The sequence below is a fragment of the Oncorhynchus nerka genome, linkage group LG11 (genome assembly GCF_034236695.1).
Source record: "Oncorhynchus nerka isolate Pitt River linkage group LG11, Oner_Uvic_2.0, whole genome shotgun sequence".
Taxonomy (NCBI): domain Eukaryota; kingdom Metazoa; phylum Chordata; class Actinopteri; order Salmoniformes; family Salmonidae; genus Oncorhynchus; species Oncorhynchus nerka.
This window is the reverse complement of record NC_088406.1, coordinates 58,240,466-58,254,434: the sequence shown is the minus strand read 5'-3', so window position 1 is coordinate 58,254,434 and position 13,969 is coordinate 58,240,466. Positions and strand designations below refer to the sequence as shown.

Genomic DNA, 13,969 nt, shown 5'->3' with positions numbered 1-13,969 from the left:
TGAAAAACGAGTTTTAATGACCCCAAACAAAGTGTATGTAAACTTCAGGCTTCAACTGTATCAAGCAGAAATAGACATTAAAAATGATTTGTGCCCATCAATATTCAAATTTACAGTATCATATTTATAATATATATATATATTATATTATGTTAACTAATAGCAAAGAAAAGTTTTGGAATTGGCCTAATCAAGACCAAATTAAATCTGTGTGACATGATACCCTTTGGATATATCATTTTAGAATTCAGTGTACTTATTAGTACACAGTGCAGGTTTTAATCATGACCAGAGGGACAGCCTTAGTGCCAAATTATCCTAGGTAGATTTAAAATAGCATAATTCTGCGGTTCTGGTGAGAATTGGCAATATGTTTCAAAAACTCCTCCATGTTGAGGGAGCGTGCCCTCCTTGACTCAACACAGAGAATTCCGAGGTGACTTAACCTGTAATTAACCATTGTTGTCCTAAGGTGGGTTTTAATCCGTTTTAAAGCTGAGAAGCTTCTCTCGCAAGAAGCACTGCTGACTGGTGTAACAGAAATCTTACAAAGTCGAAATAGCTCATGGAAGACCTCTATAAGGTTCTAGAAACACAACAAAGTCAAGGAGAGTAGACTGTCTGTCCCTTCCACTTTTCTCTCTCCTATCAAGAAGCCGCTTGGTTTGATGATCCTCATGTTTGTGGTCCTCTAAATCTGACTCAAAAGTCTGAGCAAAGGCGAACAGAGGCTCCTCATTCAAGAATGTTGTACTCTTTGGGTTTTGCATTATCTCGCAATTCTTCTTTGAAAAACGCCTCTGCAGCTCAGCTGTAAGACTGTCAAGCACCTGATAAATAATAGCTCTTTGGAAGCTCTCACCATCACTTTGGTCACTTTTGTCCTACAGTGCTCATCATCAATGAGTCATGAAATCTTTAGCTTGTTTTAGGCTGTCTTTTACACACTGTTTTTACACTTATTTTGCAGTGCTCTGCAATCTCTTCAACCTCATTCCATAGTTCTCCAAAGTAAGCCTCACTTCTGTAGTTCTGTAATGTGTCTGTAAGGGCACCTACTAGATCCACAGCCCTTGATAGGTCAGAAAGACATTTGGCATCACCAAGCACTTTACAAAAGGTAACCAAAAGCCCTATGAAATGTAAATCTATCTTAGAAAGAAGGCCCCTTGCCTCCACTGATCGATTACCACTATTTTCAAGTGTGATGTCCTGTAGTAGCACTCTCAGAACTGCTGGAAGCCTGTCCCTCAGATTACTGCATGCCATGTATCTGCATGCCCACCTTACATCCGTAAGTCTCTGTAGTTCCCTGGGCTGCTGCTGTGGATACAGCTCTTTCTGAACTGCAAGCCAGATACAAAGTTCTAAAGCTTCTGCAGGAGAGCAATAAAATGTAACTGCCTCAGGCAGTGCACATAAAATGCTAATCTTGTATTTACGCTCATGACGGATGCACCGTCATAGCCTTGCCCCACAAGATTATTTCTGTAGTCTAGACCGTGTTTTTCAAAAATTATCATTTTTGTGAGACCTGCTGCATCTAAGCTTTCAGCTGACTGAAAGTGTAAAGAGCTTTTGTGGATGGCCCCGTTGTAATAGTACCTCACAACTAAATATATGTGTTATTTTACTTCTCTTATTATTTCACTTTGCACCATCTCAGCTAAGCCCTCAAGAACTTTGTTCTGGATTTGGTGGCTTGTGTACTTAGCATTGCCACATGCATTCATCCTTTTCTCTATAAGAGGGTTATGCTTTGCTATTTTTTCTAAGATTGTCAAAAAATTACCCTTGTTGTGAGAGTCATCAGATTCTCGATGACCTCTCTGCGCTATATTTTCAGTGGCAGTTAATAGGAGCACATCTGCAATTGTTTTAATGTAAGTCCAGTTTTCCTCCACTTTCTTTTTCCGGTCCTCATTCATGAGTTGCTGTCAATAGCCCTTTTATGCTGATTCCAAGCATACATAGCATTGATATGATGCTCTGCCTTCGAATGGAGCTTAAACCCAGAATCTTTAAACAATGCCTCTTTCCAGTTACAAAACCCTGACTGTGATGTGAAGGCAGATTCAGGTGTATTGGGCAGAGAAAAATGCCTACAGGCAAAACAACAAGTTGAATCTTGGCTTACAGAATATTCAAGCCATGAATTGTTCTCATACCGGGAGCTGTTGAAAGCCCTTTTCCTAGTACCATGCTCAGTTCTGGGAAATGTTTTCAAACACGGCTGTACAGGACCCTCTTCTCTGGATCTTGAAATGTCTTAAATACACGTTAAATAATGTGTCATATCTCTATAGAAATTTATAATTAATGGATCCACAAGATTAGATACTAACAGCTGCTAACTAAAATGTGTAGTTTAAAGTATAGGCCTGGCCTACCATTGGGTGTAGTTTAAAGTATAGGCCTGGCCTACCATTGGGTGTAGTTTAAAGTATAGGCCTGGCCTACCATTGGGTCCTTCTGGAACTGCACATCTGGTGCTTGATGCAGTTGGGAGGGGCTCGATGACACCTCCTGGCAGCTCTGGCTCACTGTCCTGCTCAGAGTCAGAGGTCTCTGTGTCATCCCTTGATACATCTATAACATTAAAATAACACAAGAACCATTAGTGTATAATCAAAATAAAAATGCCACGGCCATCAAAACAAGAACACACATGAATCAACAACCAGCATTTTAAAGTGAGGCTTAATCTGACAAAACCATCTATTACAAGCTGAAGCTAAACTTACATTCTGAACTGGGCATGTGACTGACTGCCTGGTAGATGCTCTGATCCGGTGGTGGTAGACTGGGTCCTTGTGAAGTCTGACCACACTGACTCTGACCAGCCTCAGGTAGGGAGCTGCTCTGGGGTCCGGTGGTGATGCAAGGGCTGGGGTCTGTTTGCAGCTGATCTGCCTGTTTGTGCTTCTTTAAAAATAAGTCTGATATCTCCCTTTCTTTTCATGTGTAATTGACCCTATGCAAAAACAAGACAGTCTATGGTTACATCTAAGCATCCAATTACCCAAATGTTTGTCCAATCTCAAGTACAAATCCCCATTATCATAACTGTACCTTAAAATCAACTACCAGCCTTAGTTACTAGTTTAGATCATGGCTAGCCCTACTCTGCAGTAAGTAACTTAGTTAGCCTGTTTGCTATCGTAAAGGTGATTATAGCTATCTGCAAATTGTGGTCATCTTCTGAGTAACATGATTGTTCGTTTTGAGTTCAAGTACGAAAATCTAACTGAGTTCATGGATTTCAAATGGCTGAATGTTAACTTGCTTAACATTGACAGCTGTAGCCTACTAGTTACCACACATTAACTAAGCATTCATATACTAAAACAGATGTAAATATAATGTTAGGCTAAATTGGGAACCAGTCTCTCTTATCTGATTAACTGTCTGTTAATGGAGCCAAAGGTACATTTTAAGGTTTAGCATCGGGTTTAAGTTTCCTGAACAACTTTAACGAAATTAACATGTTCATTTAAATGTTAATTTACACAGCGACTCAACTTTCGTAAAAGTTGTTCAGGAAACTTAAACCCGATGCTAAATCTTAAAACTTACTTAAAATATTGTAACGACCCTGGGTTTATAAGCGCGGAAATCAACTCGGGCTCGAAGGTCTAGGGTTCGAGACCTGCTCCATGCTGTTTCATTACAATCCTGAAAAGAGCTCTTGGAGCTATGGAAATATTTTCTCTTCTTCTGTATGTTATTCTTCTGTATCTCGCAACCAACGTTAAAATTCTCTCTTCCACGTCCTCGACTTGAAAAGGTAAAAATAAATGTTTATTTCAAGAAGAGGTGAAATGAGATGTCAATCAGCATCAAACTGCCAGTAGCGAATGAAATTCGGGCATAGTTTATGTAATAGGGTTCCTCTGTGCTTTTTGCATGCGACATTTCTGGGTGCATTACATTCTGGCAGGAGGGTATCTTAAATTGCAGTGTTTATGTTGTAGGAGCAGGTATCTAACCAATGGTTCTTCTCAATTCTTCCTTTAGATATGTTTGCCATTTGTTCCTTACAGGTTCTCAACCATCAGGTAGAGTTTAATTCAAACCTTGATATAACTTGGCAATCAAATTCTTTGGCGTAGCAGTTTCATTCGGCAATTTGTTGACGCGATTGAATAACATTTCTGAACTAAAATCAGAACGGCCTTGGATAATCCAAATCTTTCTTGTCATTGATTGAATGATCCATCATAGTGCACATGTTCAAAAATCATGATGCCACTTTGGAAACAGGATTTAAAGGTGTTATCATTAAACGCTGGAGGTACGGTGAGGTTATTCCAAATAGGGGTGCCTGGCGAAATTGGTTCTTTCCACCTCATTAATTTATGTAGATTTTCTCAAACAATTTTAAAAAGTGTTTGCTGATATACACCGAGTATACAAAATATGAAGAACAACTGCTCTTTCCATGACAGACTGACCAGGTGAAAGCTATGATCCATAATTGATGTCACTTGTTAAATCCACTTCAATCAGTGTAGATGAAGGGGGAGGAGACCGGTTGTAGAAGGATTGTTAAGCCTTTAGACATTGATTGTGTATGTGTGCCATTCAGACGGTGGTATGGTAGTAGGTGCCAGGCACACCGGTTTGTGTCAAGAATTGCAACGCTGCTGGATTTTTCACGCTCAACAGTTTCCCCTTTCATGGTCGCAGGAAGATGTTTAGGGTTGGGGGTGCTGAAATGTTTTTGTGCGCTGCTGATTACTATTTTGGTCCACTCATACAGGTGTAGTAAAGGCTCAGTGCACTACTTTTGTGATGAAAAATATATATTTTAACCCCAAAATATATACAGTGGAGCAAAAAAGTATTTAGTCAGCCACCAATTGTGCAAGTTCTCCCACTTCAAAAGATGAGAGAGGCCTGTAATTTTCATCATAGGTACACTTCAACTATGACAGACAAAATGACTTCCAGTTGAAGCTCGCATCCGCTACAAGACCATGGTGCTTGCCTACGGAGCTGTGAGGGGAACGGCACCTCAGTACCTCCAGGCTCTGATCAGGCCCTACACCCAAACAAGGGCACTGCGTTCATCCACCTCTGGCCTGCTCGCCTCCCTACCACTGAGGAAGTACAGTTCCCGCTCAGCCCAGTCAAAACTGTTCGCTGCTCTGGCCCCCCAATGGTGGAACAAACTCCCTCACGACGCCAGGACAGCGGAGTCAATCACCACCTTCCGGAGACACCTGAAACCCCACCTCTTTAAGGAATACCTAGGATAGGATAAAGTAATCCTTCTCACCCCCCTTAAAAGATTTAGATGCACTATTGTAAAGTGGCTGTTCCACTGGATGTCATAAGGTGAACGCACCAATTTGTAAGTCGCTCTGGATAAGAGCGTCTGCTAAATGACTTAAATGTAAATGTACACTTCAACTATGACAGACAAAATGAGAAAAATAAAACCCGAAAATCACATTGTAGGATTTTTAATTAATTTATTTGCAAATTATGGTGGAAAATAAGTATTTAATCACCTACAAACAAACAAGATTTCTGGCTCTCACAGACCTGTAACTTCTTCTTCGGCTCCTCTGTCCTCCACTCGTTACCTGTATTAATGGCACCTGTTTGAACTTGTTATCAGTATAAAAGACACCTGTCCACAACCTCAAACAGTCACACTCCAAACTCCACTATGGCCAAGACCAAAGAGCTGTCAAAGGACACCAGAAACAAAATTGTAGACCTGCACCAGGCTGGGAAGACTGAATCTGCAATAGGTAAGCAGCTTGGTTTGAAGAAATCAACTGTGGGAGCAATTATTAGGAAATGGAAGACATACAAGACCACTGATAATCTCCCTCGATCTGGGGCTCCACACAAGATCTCACCTCGTGGGGTCAAAATGATCACAAGAAATCCCAGAACCACACGGGGGACCTAGGGAATGACCTGCAGAGAGCTGGGACCAAAGTAACAAAGCCTACCATCAGTAACACACTACGCCGCCAGGGACTCAAATCCTGCAGTGCCAGACGTGTCCCCCTGCTTAAGCCAGTACATGTCCAGGCCCGTCTGAAGTTTGCTAGAGAGCATTTGGATGATCTAGAAGAAGATTGGGAGAATGTCATATAGTCAGATGAAACCAAAATATAACTTTTTGGTAAAAACTCAACTCGTCTTGTTTGGAGGACAAAGAATGCTGAGTTGCATCCAAAGAACACCATACCTACTGTGAAGCATGGGGGTGGAAACATCATGCTTTGGGGCTGTTTTTCTGCAAAGGGACCAGGACGACTGATCCGTGTAAAGGAAAGAATGAATGGGGCCATGTATCGTGAGATTTTGAGTGAAAACCTCCTTCCATCAGCAAGGGCATTGAAGATGAAATGTGGTTGGGTCTTTCAGTATGACAAAACCCAAACACACCGCCCGGGCAACGAAGGAGTGGCTTCGTAAGAAGCATTTCAAGGTCCTGGAGTGGCCTAGCCAGTCTCCAGATCTCAACCCCATAGAAAATCTTTGGAGAGAGTTGAAAGTCCGTGTTGCCCAGCAACAGCCCCAAAACATCACTGCTCTAGAGGAGATCTACATGGAGGAATGGGCCAGAACCTTGTGAAGACTTACAGAAAACGTTTGACCTCTGTCATTGCCAACAAAGGGTATATAACAAAGTATTGAGATAAACTTTTGTTATTGACTAAATACTTATTTTCCACCATAATTTGCAAATAAATTCCTTAAAAATCCTACAATGTGATTTTCTGGATTTTTTTTTCTCATTTTGTCTGTCATAGTTGAAGTGTACCTATGATGACAATTACAGGCCTCTCTCATCTTTTTAAGTGGGAGAACTTGCACAATTGGTGGCTGACTAAATACTTTTTTGCCCCACTGTAAATATATTATCAGGGGTTACTTCAGCACCCCGACTATGTCCCGTGTGCATCGAGAATAGTCCACCACCCAAAGGACATCCAGCCAACTTGACACAACTATGGGATGCATTGGAGTCAACATGGGCCAACCTCCCTGTGGAACTCTTCAAACCTTGTAGAGTCCATGTCCCAACAAATTGAGGCTGTTCTGAGGTCTGTTCCTAAATTTTGGTATACTCAGTACCAAAAATCATCAAAGTTTTGATGTCTTCACTATTATTCCACAATGTAGAAAATAGTAAAAATAAAGAACAATCATGGAATGAGTAGGTGTGTCCGACCTTTGGACTGGTACTGTGTGTGTGTGTGTGTGTATATATATATTACTACCCAACTTTAGCAGCCCAATTGTAACTGAACAGGATTTGAACCCAAGGTACTCTGTGCTCCACAAGACAGCCGCCTAAGCTAAAGTAATGCATATTTTCTAGTTCTACTCTACTTCTGCACATTGCCGAATTGTTAACAGCTTTTTTGTGTCAACATCAGGGGAATTGACAGAGGACAGCACCATGTGGAGGAGCTTGTCCAAATATGTCTGTGTCTTCTTCCTGCTGGCCCTGTCAGGCCTGTTTTTCCTGATAAACAACATCAACGTTCTGGAGGTAAGGGAAGCCATCTGCACTCATAACAAGTCCAACCTTCTTTATTGCTCCCGAGTGGAGCAACAGTCTAAGGCACAGCATCTCAGTGCCAGAGGCGTCACTACATTCCCTGGTTTGAATCCAGGCTGTATCACATCCGGCTGTGATTGGGAGTCCCATAGGGCGGCGCACAATAGGACCAGCGTCGTCCGGGTAGGCCGTCGTTGTAAATAAGAATTTGTTATTAACTGACTTGCCTAGTTAAATAAAAATACAAAATTATAATAATATTCTTCCCACATTGCTTCCATCACCATCTACCTCCTTTACCTCTCATCGAGCCATGCTGTTTACGCCCAGTTTTCATTCAAATTAATGGGAGCGTTGCACGCTCTGCAAAAGTCACACTTTATGCAGCATGCCTTTTAGTGACCTTTACTTTTCTCCTTAGCAGAATCTGAACTGCCAAACAGTGTCAACATTATCCCAGCTCCAGAGCAGCATCCACACAGCTTTCTTTTCAGAGGCCCCTTTTCCTCTGGACCGTAACCATAGCTACTGTGGCCTCCTGGGCCAGGAGCCCTCACCCGAGGAGGCTCTGGAAGAGCGTTACCTCCTGGAGTCCATCGCCTGGCCAGAGCCTATGCACCATTCTGAGAGTGTGTCCCTGGACCACGCCAGTGATCCTGCACACAGCTTTTTTGTGATCCTGCCAGCAAGGGGCAGGAGTGAGTGGTATGTGGGAGACCAGCTGGAGGTTTTTGTCCAGATGTACGATTTTCAGGGGCATCCCAAGAGCCATGGTGGAGACTTCTTGCTGGCCCGACTGCACTCCTCTGAATTGGAGGCAGGCGTAGCAGGACAGGTGCTGGACCACAGGAATGGGACCTACTCTGCCATTTTCCCATTACTATGGCAAGGTTCTGCACAGGTGGAGATGACACTGGTTCATCCAAGTGAGGCAGTTCATGTTCTACGACGGTTACGAGAGGAACGGCCCGACCGGGTTTTCTTTAAGAGTCTCTTCCGCTCTGGAAAACTGTCCCAGACAACTGTATGTAACTTGTGTCTGCCATCAAGCCAGGAGCCGCTGTGCAATTACACAGACGCCCACACGGAGGAGCCCTGGTACTGCTACAAGCCCAAGCTGCTGAGTTGTGACACACGGATCAACCATGCAAAGGGAGGCTATGTGAAAGGTCTGCTCACCAACAAAGAGGCATTGCTCTTCCAGAGGTTAGTAAGGTGTACCGTACGTGAGTGAATGAGTGTAAAAGTGTGTCTCATTTAATCACAGACTTTGTTTCCGATGTATCAGATTGCTTGTTGCAGTGTATTTATTTAACATTAACTGCTGTGTATTTATTCATTTTTTTTCTCAGTGGTGTAAACATCAAAGTTCACATTCATCCTTCAGGGTCTGACAGTGTCACTGTGCTGCCTGAGAAAAAAGGTAGGCGAGCAAGGAGATGCTACAGTAAAACGGTGTGTTTATTGGTTTTGTACTTCCTTGCCAGCCTACCTGCTATTCAACTAGCTGCTATTAACTGCCACGTGGCTGTATACTTCAACCCTGGAGAGGTTCTGCGTGTGCAGGATAGTATTCCATCCCACTACTGCATCTACAGTAATGTAAGGCAGGGAAGCGCCAGCACCTTTGTTTCCATTGTGTTGTGTACCTGCAAAGTGATGATGCTAGCTGGTGCATCATGCTTGTGTTCCTCTTTCAGACAAAACAGACATGGAGAGAAGCAGCATGAAGATGGAACCTACCAGAATCACTCCTTCCGGGTATTACTTCCAAGGGTCATGGCGAGCGCTGACTGGTAGTGTAATACGCCAGTTTAACGACTCGTCTGCCATTACTCAGTGTCTGAAGGGCAAGGTGGTGTACATGTACGGAGACTCTACTGTCAGACAGTGGTTTGAGTACCTCAACAACTTATTACCAGGTGAGTGCTGTCTGCAAGTAATGTGCCGTCTCTCACTCTCTGCTGCCTCAAGTGCTTTCTAACTCTCTCTTCTGTCTTTCCAACTCCCAACCCTCCACTGTTGTCACAGAGCTGAAGCAGTTTAACCTTCACAGTCCTAAGAATGTGGGGCCCAACATGGCGGTGGACAGCACCCATAATATCCTTCTGAGGTACCGTTGTCACGGTCCTCCAATCCGCTTCACCAATGTCATTGCCAGTGAGATGCGCTATGTAGCTAACGAACTGGATGGCCTGACTGGTGGGTCGAACACTGTGGTGTTTATTAGCATATGGTCCCATTTCAGCACCTTCCCTGTGCAAGTCTACATTCGCCGACTACGCCACATTCGGCGGGCGATGGTGCGGCTTCTGGACCGGGCTCCGGGGACCATGGTGGTGTTGCGTTCAGCCAACCTCCAGGCCCTGGACCCGGAGGTGAGCCTGTACAATAGTGACTGGTACTCATTGCAGCTGGACGGGGTGCTCAGGGCCATGTTCAGGGGTCTGGATATCTTGCTGATAGACGCCTGGGAGATGACCCTTGGCCACCACCTTCCCCATGCCCTCCACCCTCCCCCCATCATCATAAAGAACATGATAGATATTATCCTCTCTCGTATCTGCCCATGAAGAGCTAACAGATTCTGGGTTGGATTCTGTATCGCTTAAATATCACAGAAGATCCACGGAAGATCCACGTTCATTTCCGATTGATCTCACATATGCAGTGTTTATTGTGAATGCAGTCTCCGGAACATTGCCGTTAATTGTCAGTCGTGCTATAAAGCAGATCTTCAGCGCTACGGATTGAATAGAGCCCTGAGTGAAATGATATGTCAGATTTCTCCATTAGTCAACATATACATATTAAAAAATGCCTGGCAATTCAAATTTGACCTACCGAACATTCTGTTGATTTATCTGTATCCATGTCAGGCTGTTATGAATGTTACTCTCTCAAAATGTGGCTTGGAATGTAAAAAATGACCTGCACATTTGTCTGTGAAGATTTGCCTTATTCTCAACTCCAGTGCATTGAACCAAACTGAAATGATCAAACATATAACTAAGAGGGAAATCACACAAACGAATAGGTGCGTAGCCTTGAACTGAGAAACAATAGAACACAAACTTCCAGACACATAAACACAAAAGTGTACACACAGACACAAACACACAAAATAATAATAATAATGTAATGGGAATTTTAATGTTTGTGCTTTTCTTAAAACAAATTTTGGTCTTCTATTCATGTGCTGTTCTAATAACCAATTTCTGTGTTCATGCAAGTCACTGACTGTACAAATTCTCACTATCAGTAGCTGCAATTTGGCAGTACGCCCAGACCATGGTTTGAGAACGAACAAAAGATATCTCAGTTTCAAGGTCTCAGCTTAGAGAGAAAGAAGCCTCTTGAGGTATTGGTCGTCACATGAAAGAAACAAAACGTTAATAATTAATTGTGCTAAATCATGCAAATATAACTTGTCTGTGTACAGTCGTATATACGACAACTGCTGGGTTTGCCCAGGCAGAGCTCCTGATTGACACGTGTACAATGGTGCATTGAGTTGGTTGGAACCTCTCCAGCACACTGACAATAAACAATGATTAATTTAAGATGGACTTTGAGTGTCCTTGTGTAAGAATTTCCATGACAATAATAACAACAATTTAATACTAATAATATTCATTATCAGTGTTTTAATGAATTTAGCACTAGTATAGAAATAATAAAGAGAGAACAAAAAAGTAAACAAATGGTTTATTTGTTTTGTTGAGTAACCTCTCTCCCCGCAGACACCCCTCTGATTCACTTTGCCCTCCCTCCTTCCCTCCCCCTGACATTCAAGTATATCCCAATACTCAAGTCTTTCTTTCCTCGTCTTATTTCCTTCTTCACCACTGTTAGATGTGAGCACAGAAAAGAGATCCACCAGTGCATTTCACCTGTCGAGGCCTGTCAGATCAGCTGTTGTGAAGGAAAGGAGACAAAGAAGGAAAGGAAACCAATTAAGTGTATTGGAACAAAGCCATCCAGTGGTTTCACAGTGTTTGAGACTAGAGAGAGACCAACCTGTGTGGTGACATTTTTGCAGGTGTGTCTGTGTCACTGGTGCACCGTTGGTCCAATAGAACACCACAGACAGATATCATTCTGCTGACATCTGCCTTTTTTAGGTTGTATGATTGTGTCTGTCTGTCACTGTGTACGTGTGGCTCTGTGTCTATGTGTGTGTGATGAATTGTGGTGTGTGTGTCAGAAACCAAGGTTCTTTATGATCCCAAGAACCACAAACACTGCTCTACAGGACTGACACCAGGAACACACCACCTAGGATTGGAACTTGATATATTCATAGTATTCACACCCCTTGATCTTTTTCACATTTTGTTGTGGTACAGTCAATTTAAAATTGATTACAATACCCTATAATGCCAAAGTGGATTCATGTTTTTCAACATTGCTTGGGTCAGTAAGTATTCAAGCCCTTTGTTATGGCAAGCCTAAATAAGTTCAGGAGTACAAATGTGCTTAACAAGTCAGATAATATGTTGTGTGGACTCACTGTGTACAATAATAGTGTTTAACATGTTTCTTTTTTAATAACTAACTCATCTCTGTACCCAACACATACAATTATCTGTAAGATCCCTCAGTTAAGCAGTGAATTTCAAACACAGATTCAACCACAAAGACCAGGGAGGTTTTCCAATGCCTCGCAAAGAGAACCTATTGGTAGGCTGGTAATAAAAAAATAGCAGACATTGAATATCCCTTTGAGCATGGTGACATTCTTAATTACACTTTGGATGGTGTATCAATACACCCAGTCACTATAAAGATAAAATCATTATTCCTAACTCAGATTTCATAAGGCCATACATGGCTTTAAAACAGTTAGAGTTTAATATCTGTGATAGGGGAAAACTGAGGATGAATCAACAACATTGTAGTTACTCCACAATACTAACCTAAATGAGAGTGAAAAGAAGGAAGCCTTTTCCATTATAAAAATATTCCAAAACCTGCATCCTGTTTGCAAATCAAATGTTATTGGTCACATGCACATATTTAGTAGATGTTATTGTGGGTGTAGTGAAATGCTTGTGTTCCTAGCGCCAACATTGCAGTAGTATCTAACAATTCACAACAATACACAAATCTAAAAAGTAAAAGAATGGAATTAAGAAATATATAAATATTAGGACGAGCAACGTCGGAGTGGCATTGACTAAAATACAGTAGAATAGAATACAGTGGGCTCCAAAGTGACTGGCACCCCTGACTAGCAATGCACAAACAATACTTTAAAAAACAAATTATAGAGAGAAACTCAAAATACCAACATGTGAGAAGTACTGTACTTTATTAATGTTGCAATGAAACCAACCCAAATCATACAATTTTTTTAATACAAAATTTCACCAAAATCAAGGTTTTATCATTATTGGCACTCCTCATTTAGTACTTAGTGCAACCACCTCTGTGAAGGATAACAGCATGGAGTCTTTTCCTGTAATGTTTGACAAGGATAAAGAACACATTTGGAGGGATTTTGAACCATTCCTCTATGCAGATCCTTTCAAGATCCTTCACATTCTTGATTTTGCACTTCAACTGCCCTCTTCAACTCAGCCCACGGGTTTCGATTGGATTGAGGTCCGGCGACTGAGATGGCCAAGGCAGAACATTGATTTTGGCTCGGGTGGTTGATGTGCTAGATGATCTTTTTAGCTTTCCTGTGTCATCGGGTGCTGTAGGTGTCCTGGAGGTCAGGCAGTGTGCTTATGATGGTGATTATGATGGTTTGCGCTTTCAGTTTTGCTCGAATGCTGCCATCTATCCACAGTTTCTGGTTTGAGTAGGTTTTAATAGTCACCGTGGGAACAACATCCCCTATACACTTCCTGATGAACTCAGTCACTGTGTCCGTGTTAGCGTCAATGTTATCCTCAGAGGCTACCCGGAACATGTCCCAGTTCGCATGATCAACTAAAGTAAAACTGCAAAAAATGTGACAAAGAAATTAACTTTGTCGTGAATTCAAGGTGTTATTTTTAAGGCATATCCAACACAACACATTACTGAGTAACACTTTATATTTTAAAGCATGGTGGTGGCTGCATCATTTTATGGGTATGCTGGTCATCTGCAAAGACTAGGGAGCTAAGCACAAGGCAACAACCTAGAGGAAAACCTGGTTCAGTCTGCTTTCCAGGAGATACTGGGAGACAAATTCACCTTTCAGCAGGACAAATATACACTGGAGATGCTTGCCAACACGACATTGAATGTTCCTGTGGCCCATTTACAGTTTTGACTTAAATCGTCTTGAAAATCTATGGCAAGACTTGAAAATGGCTGTCTAGCAATCATCAACAACCAACTTGACAGAGCTTGAAGAACTTTTTAAAGAATAATGTGCAAATATTGTACAATCCAGGTTTGCAAAGCTCTTAGAGATTTACCCAGAAAGAATCACAGCTG

The 13,969-nt window shown here is 42.1% G+C and overlaps 1 protein-coding gene across 3 annotated transcripts; it reads left to right on the top strand.

The window, feature by feature from the left end:
• The first annotated feature begins 3,727 nt into the window (after window positions 1-3,727).
• On the top strand, window positions 3,728-11,253 carry LOC115137230 (NXPE family member 3-like). 3 transcript variants are annotated; one of them, XM_029673415.2, is made up of 6 exons: window positions 3,728-3,787; window positions 7,410-7,525; window positions 7,956-8,740; window positions 8,887-8,957; window positions 9,235-9,456; window positions 9,566-11,252. In XM_029673415.2, the coding sequence occupies exons 2-6, from the start codon at window positions 7,433-7,435 to the stop codon at window positions 10,105-10,107; spliced, it is 1,713 nt and encodes a 570-aa protein (XP_029529275.1). In that variant the 5' UTR covers window positions 3,728-3,787; window positions 7,410-7,432; the 3' UTR covers window positions 10,108-11,252. The 3 variants fall into 3 exon arrangements, with proteins under 3 accessions (XP_029529275.1, XP_029529272.1, XP_029529273.1); XM_029673412.2 differs by lacking the exon at window positions 3,728-3,787 and adding an exon at window positions 3,816-4,058 and having other exon boundaries at window positions 9,566-11,253; XM_029673413.2 differs by lacking the exon at window positions 3,728-3,787 and adding an exon at window positions 3,817-4,058 and having other exon boundaries at window positions 7,959-8,740; window positions 9,566-11,253.
• The last annotated feature ends 2,716 nt before the right edge of the window (window positions 11,254-13,969 follow it).

Excerpts from the sequence above, each read along its gene's own strand:
- LOC115137230 (XM_029673412.2), top strand. The coding sequence starts at position 3,992 with ATGGTTCTTCTCAATTCTTCCTTTAGATATGTTTGCCATTTGTTCCTT. Across the intron at positions 8,741-8,886 it reads GAGGCATTGCTCTTCCAGAG|TGGTGTAAACATCAAAGTTC; the intron begins GTTAGTAAGGTG and ends TTTTTTTCTCAG. Across the intron at positions 9,457-9,565 it reads CCTCAACAACTTATTACCAG|AGCTGAAGCAGTTTAACCTT; the intron begins GTGAGTGCTGTC and ends CTGTTGTCACAG.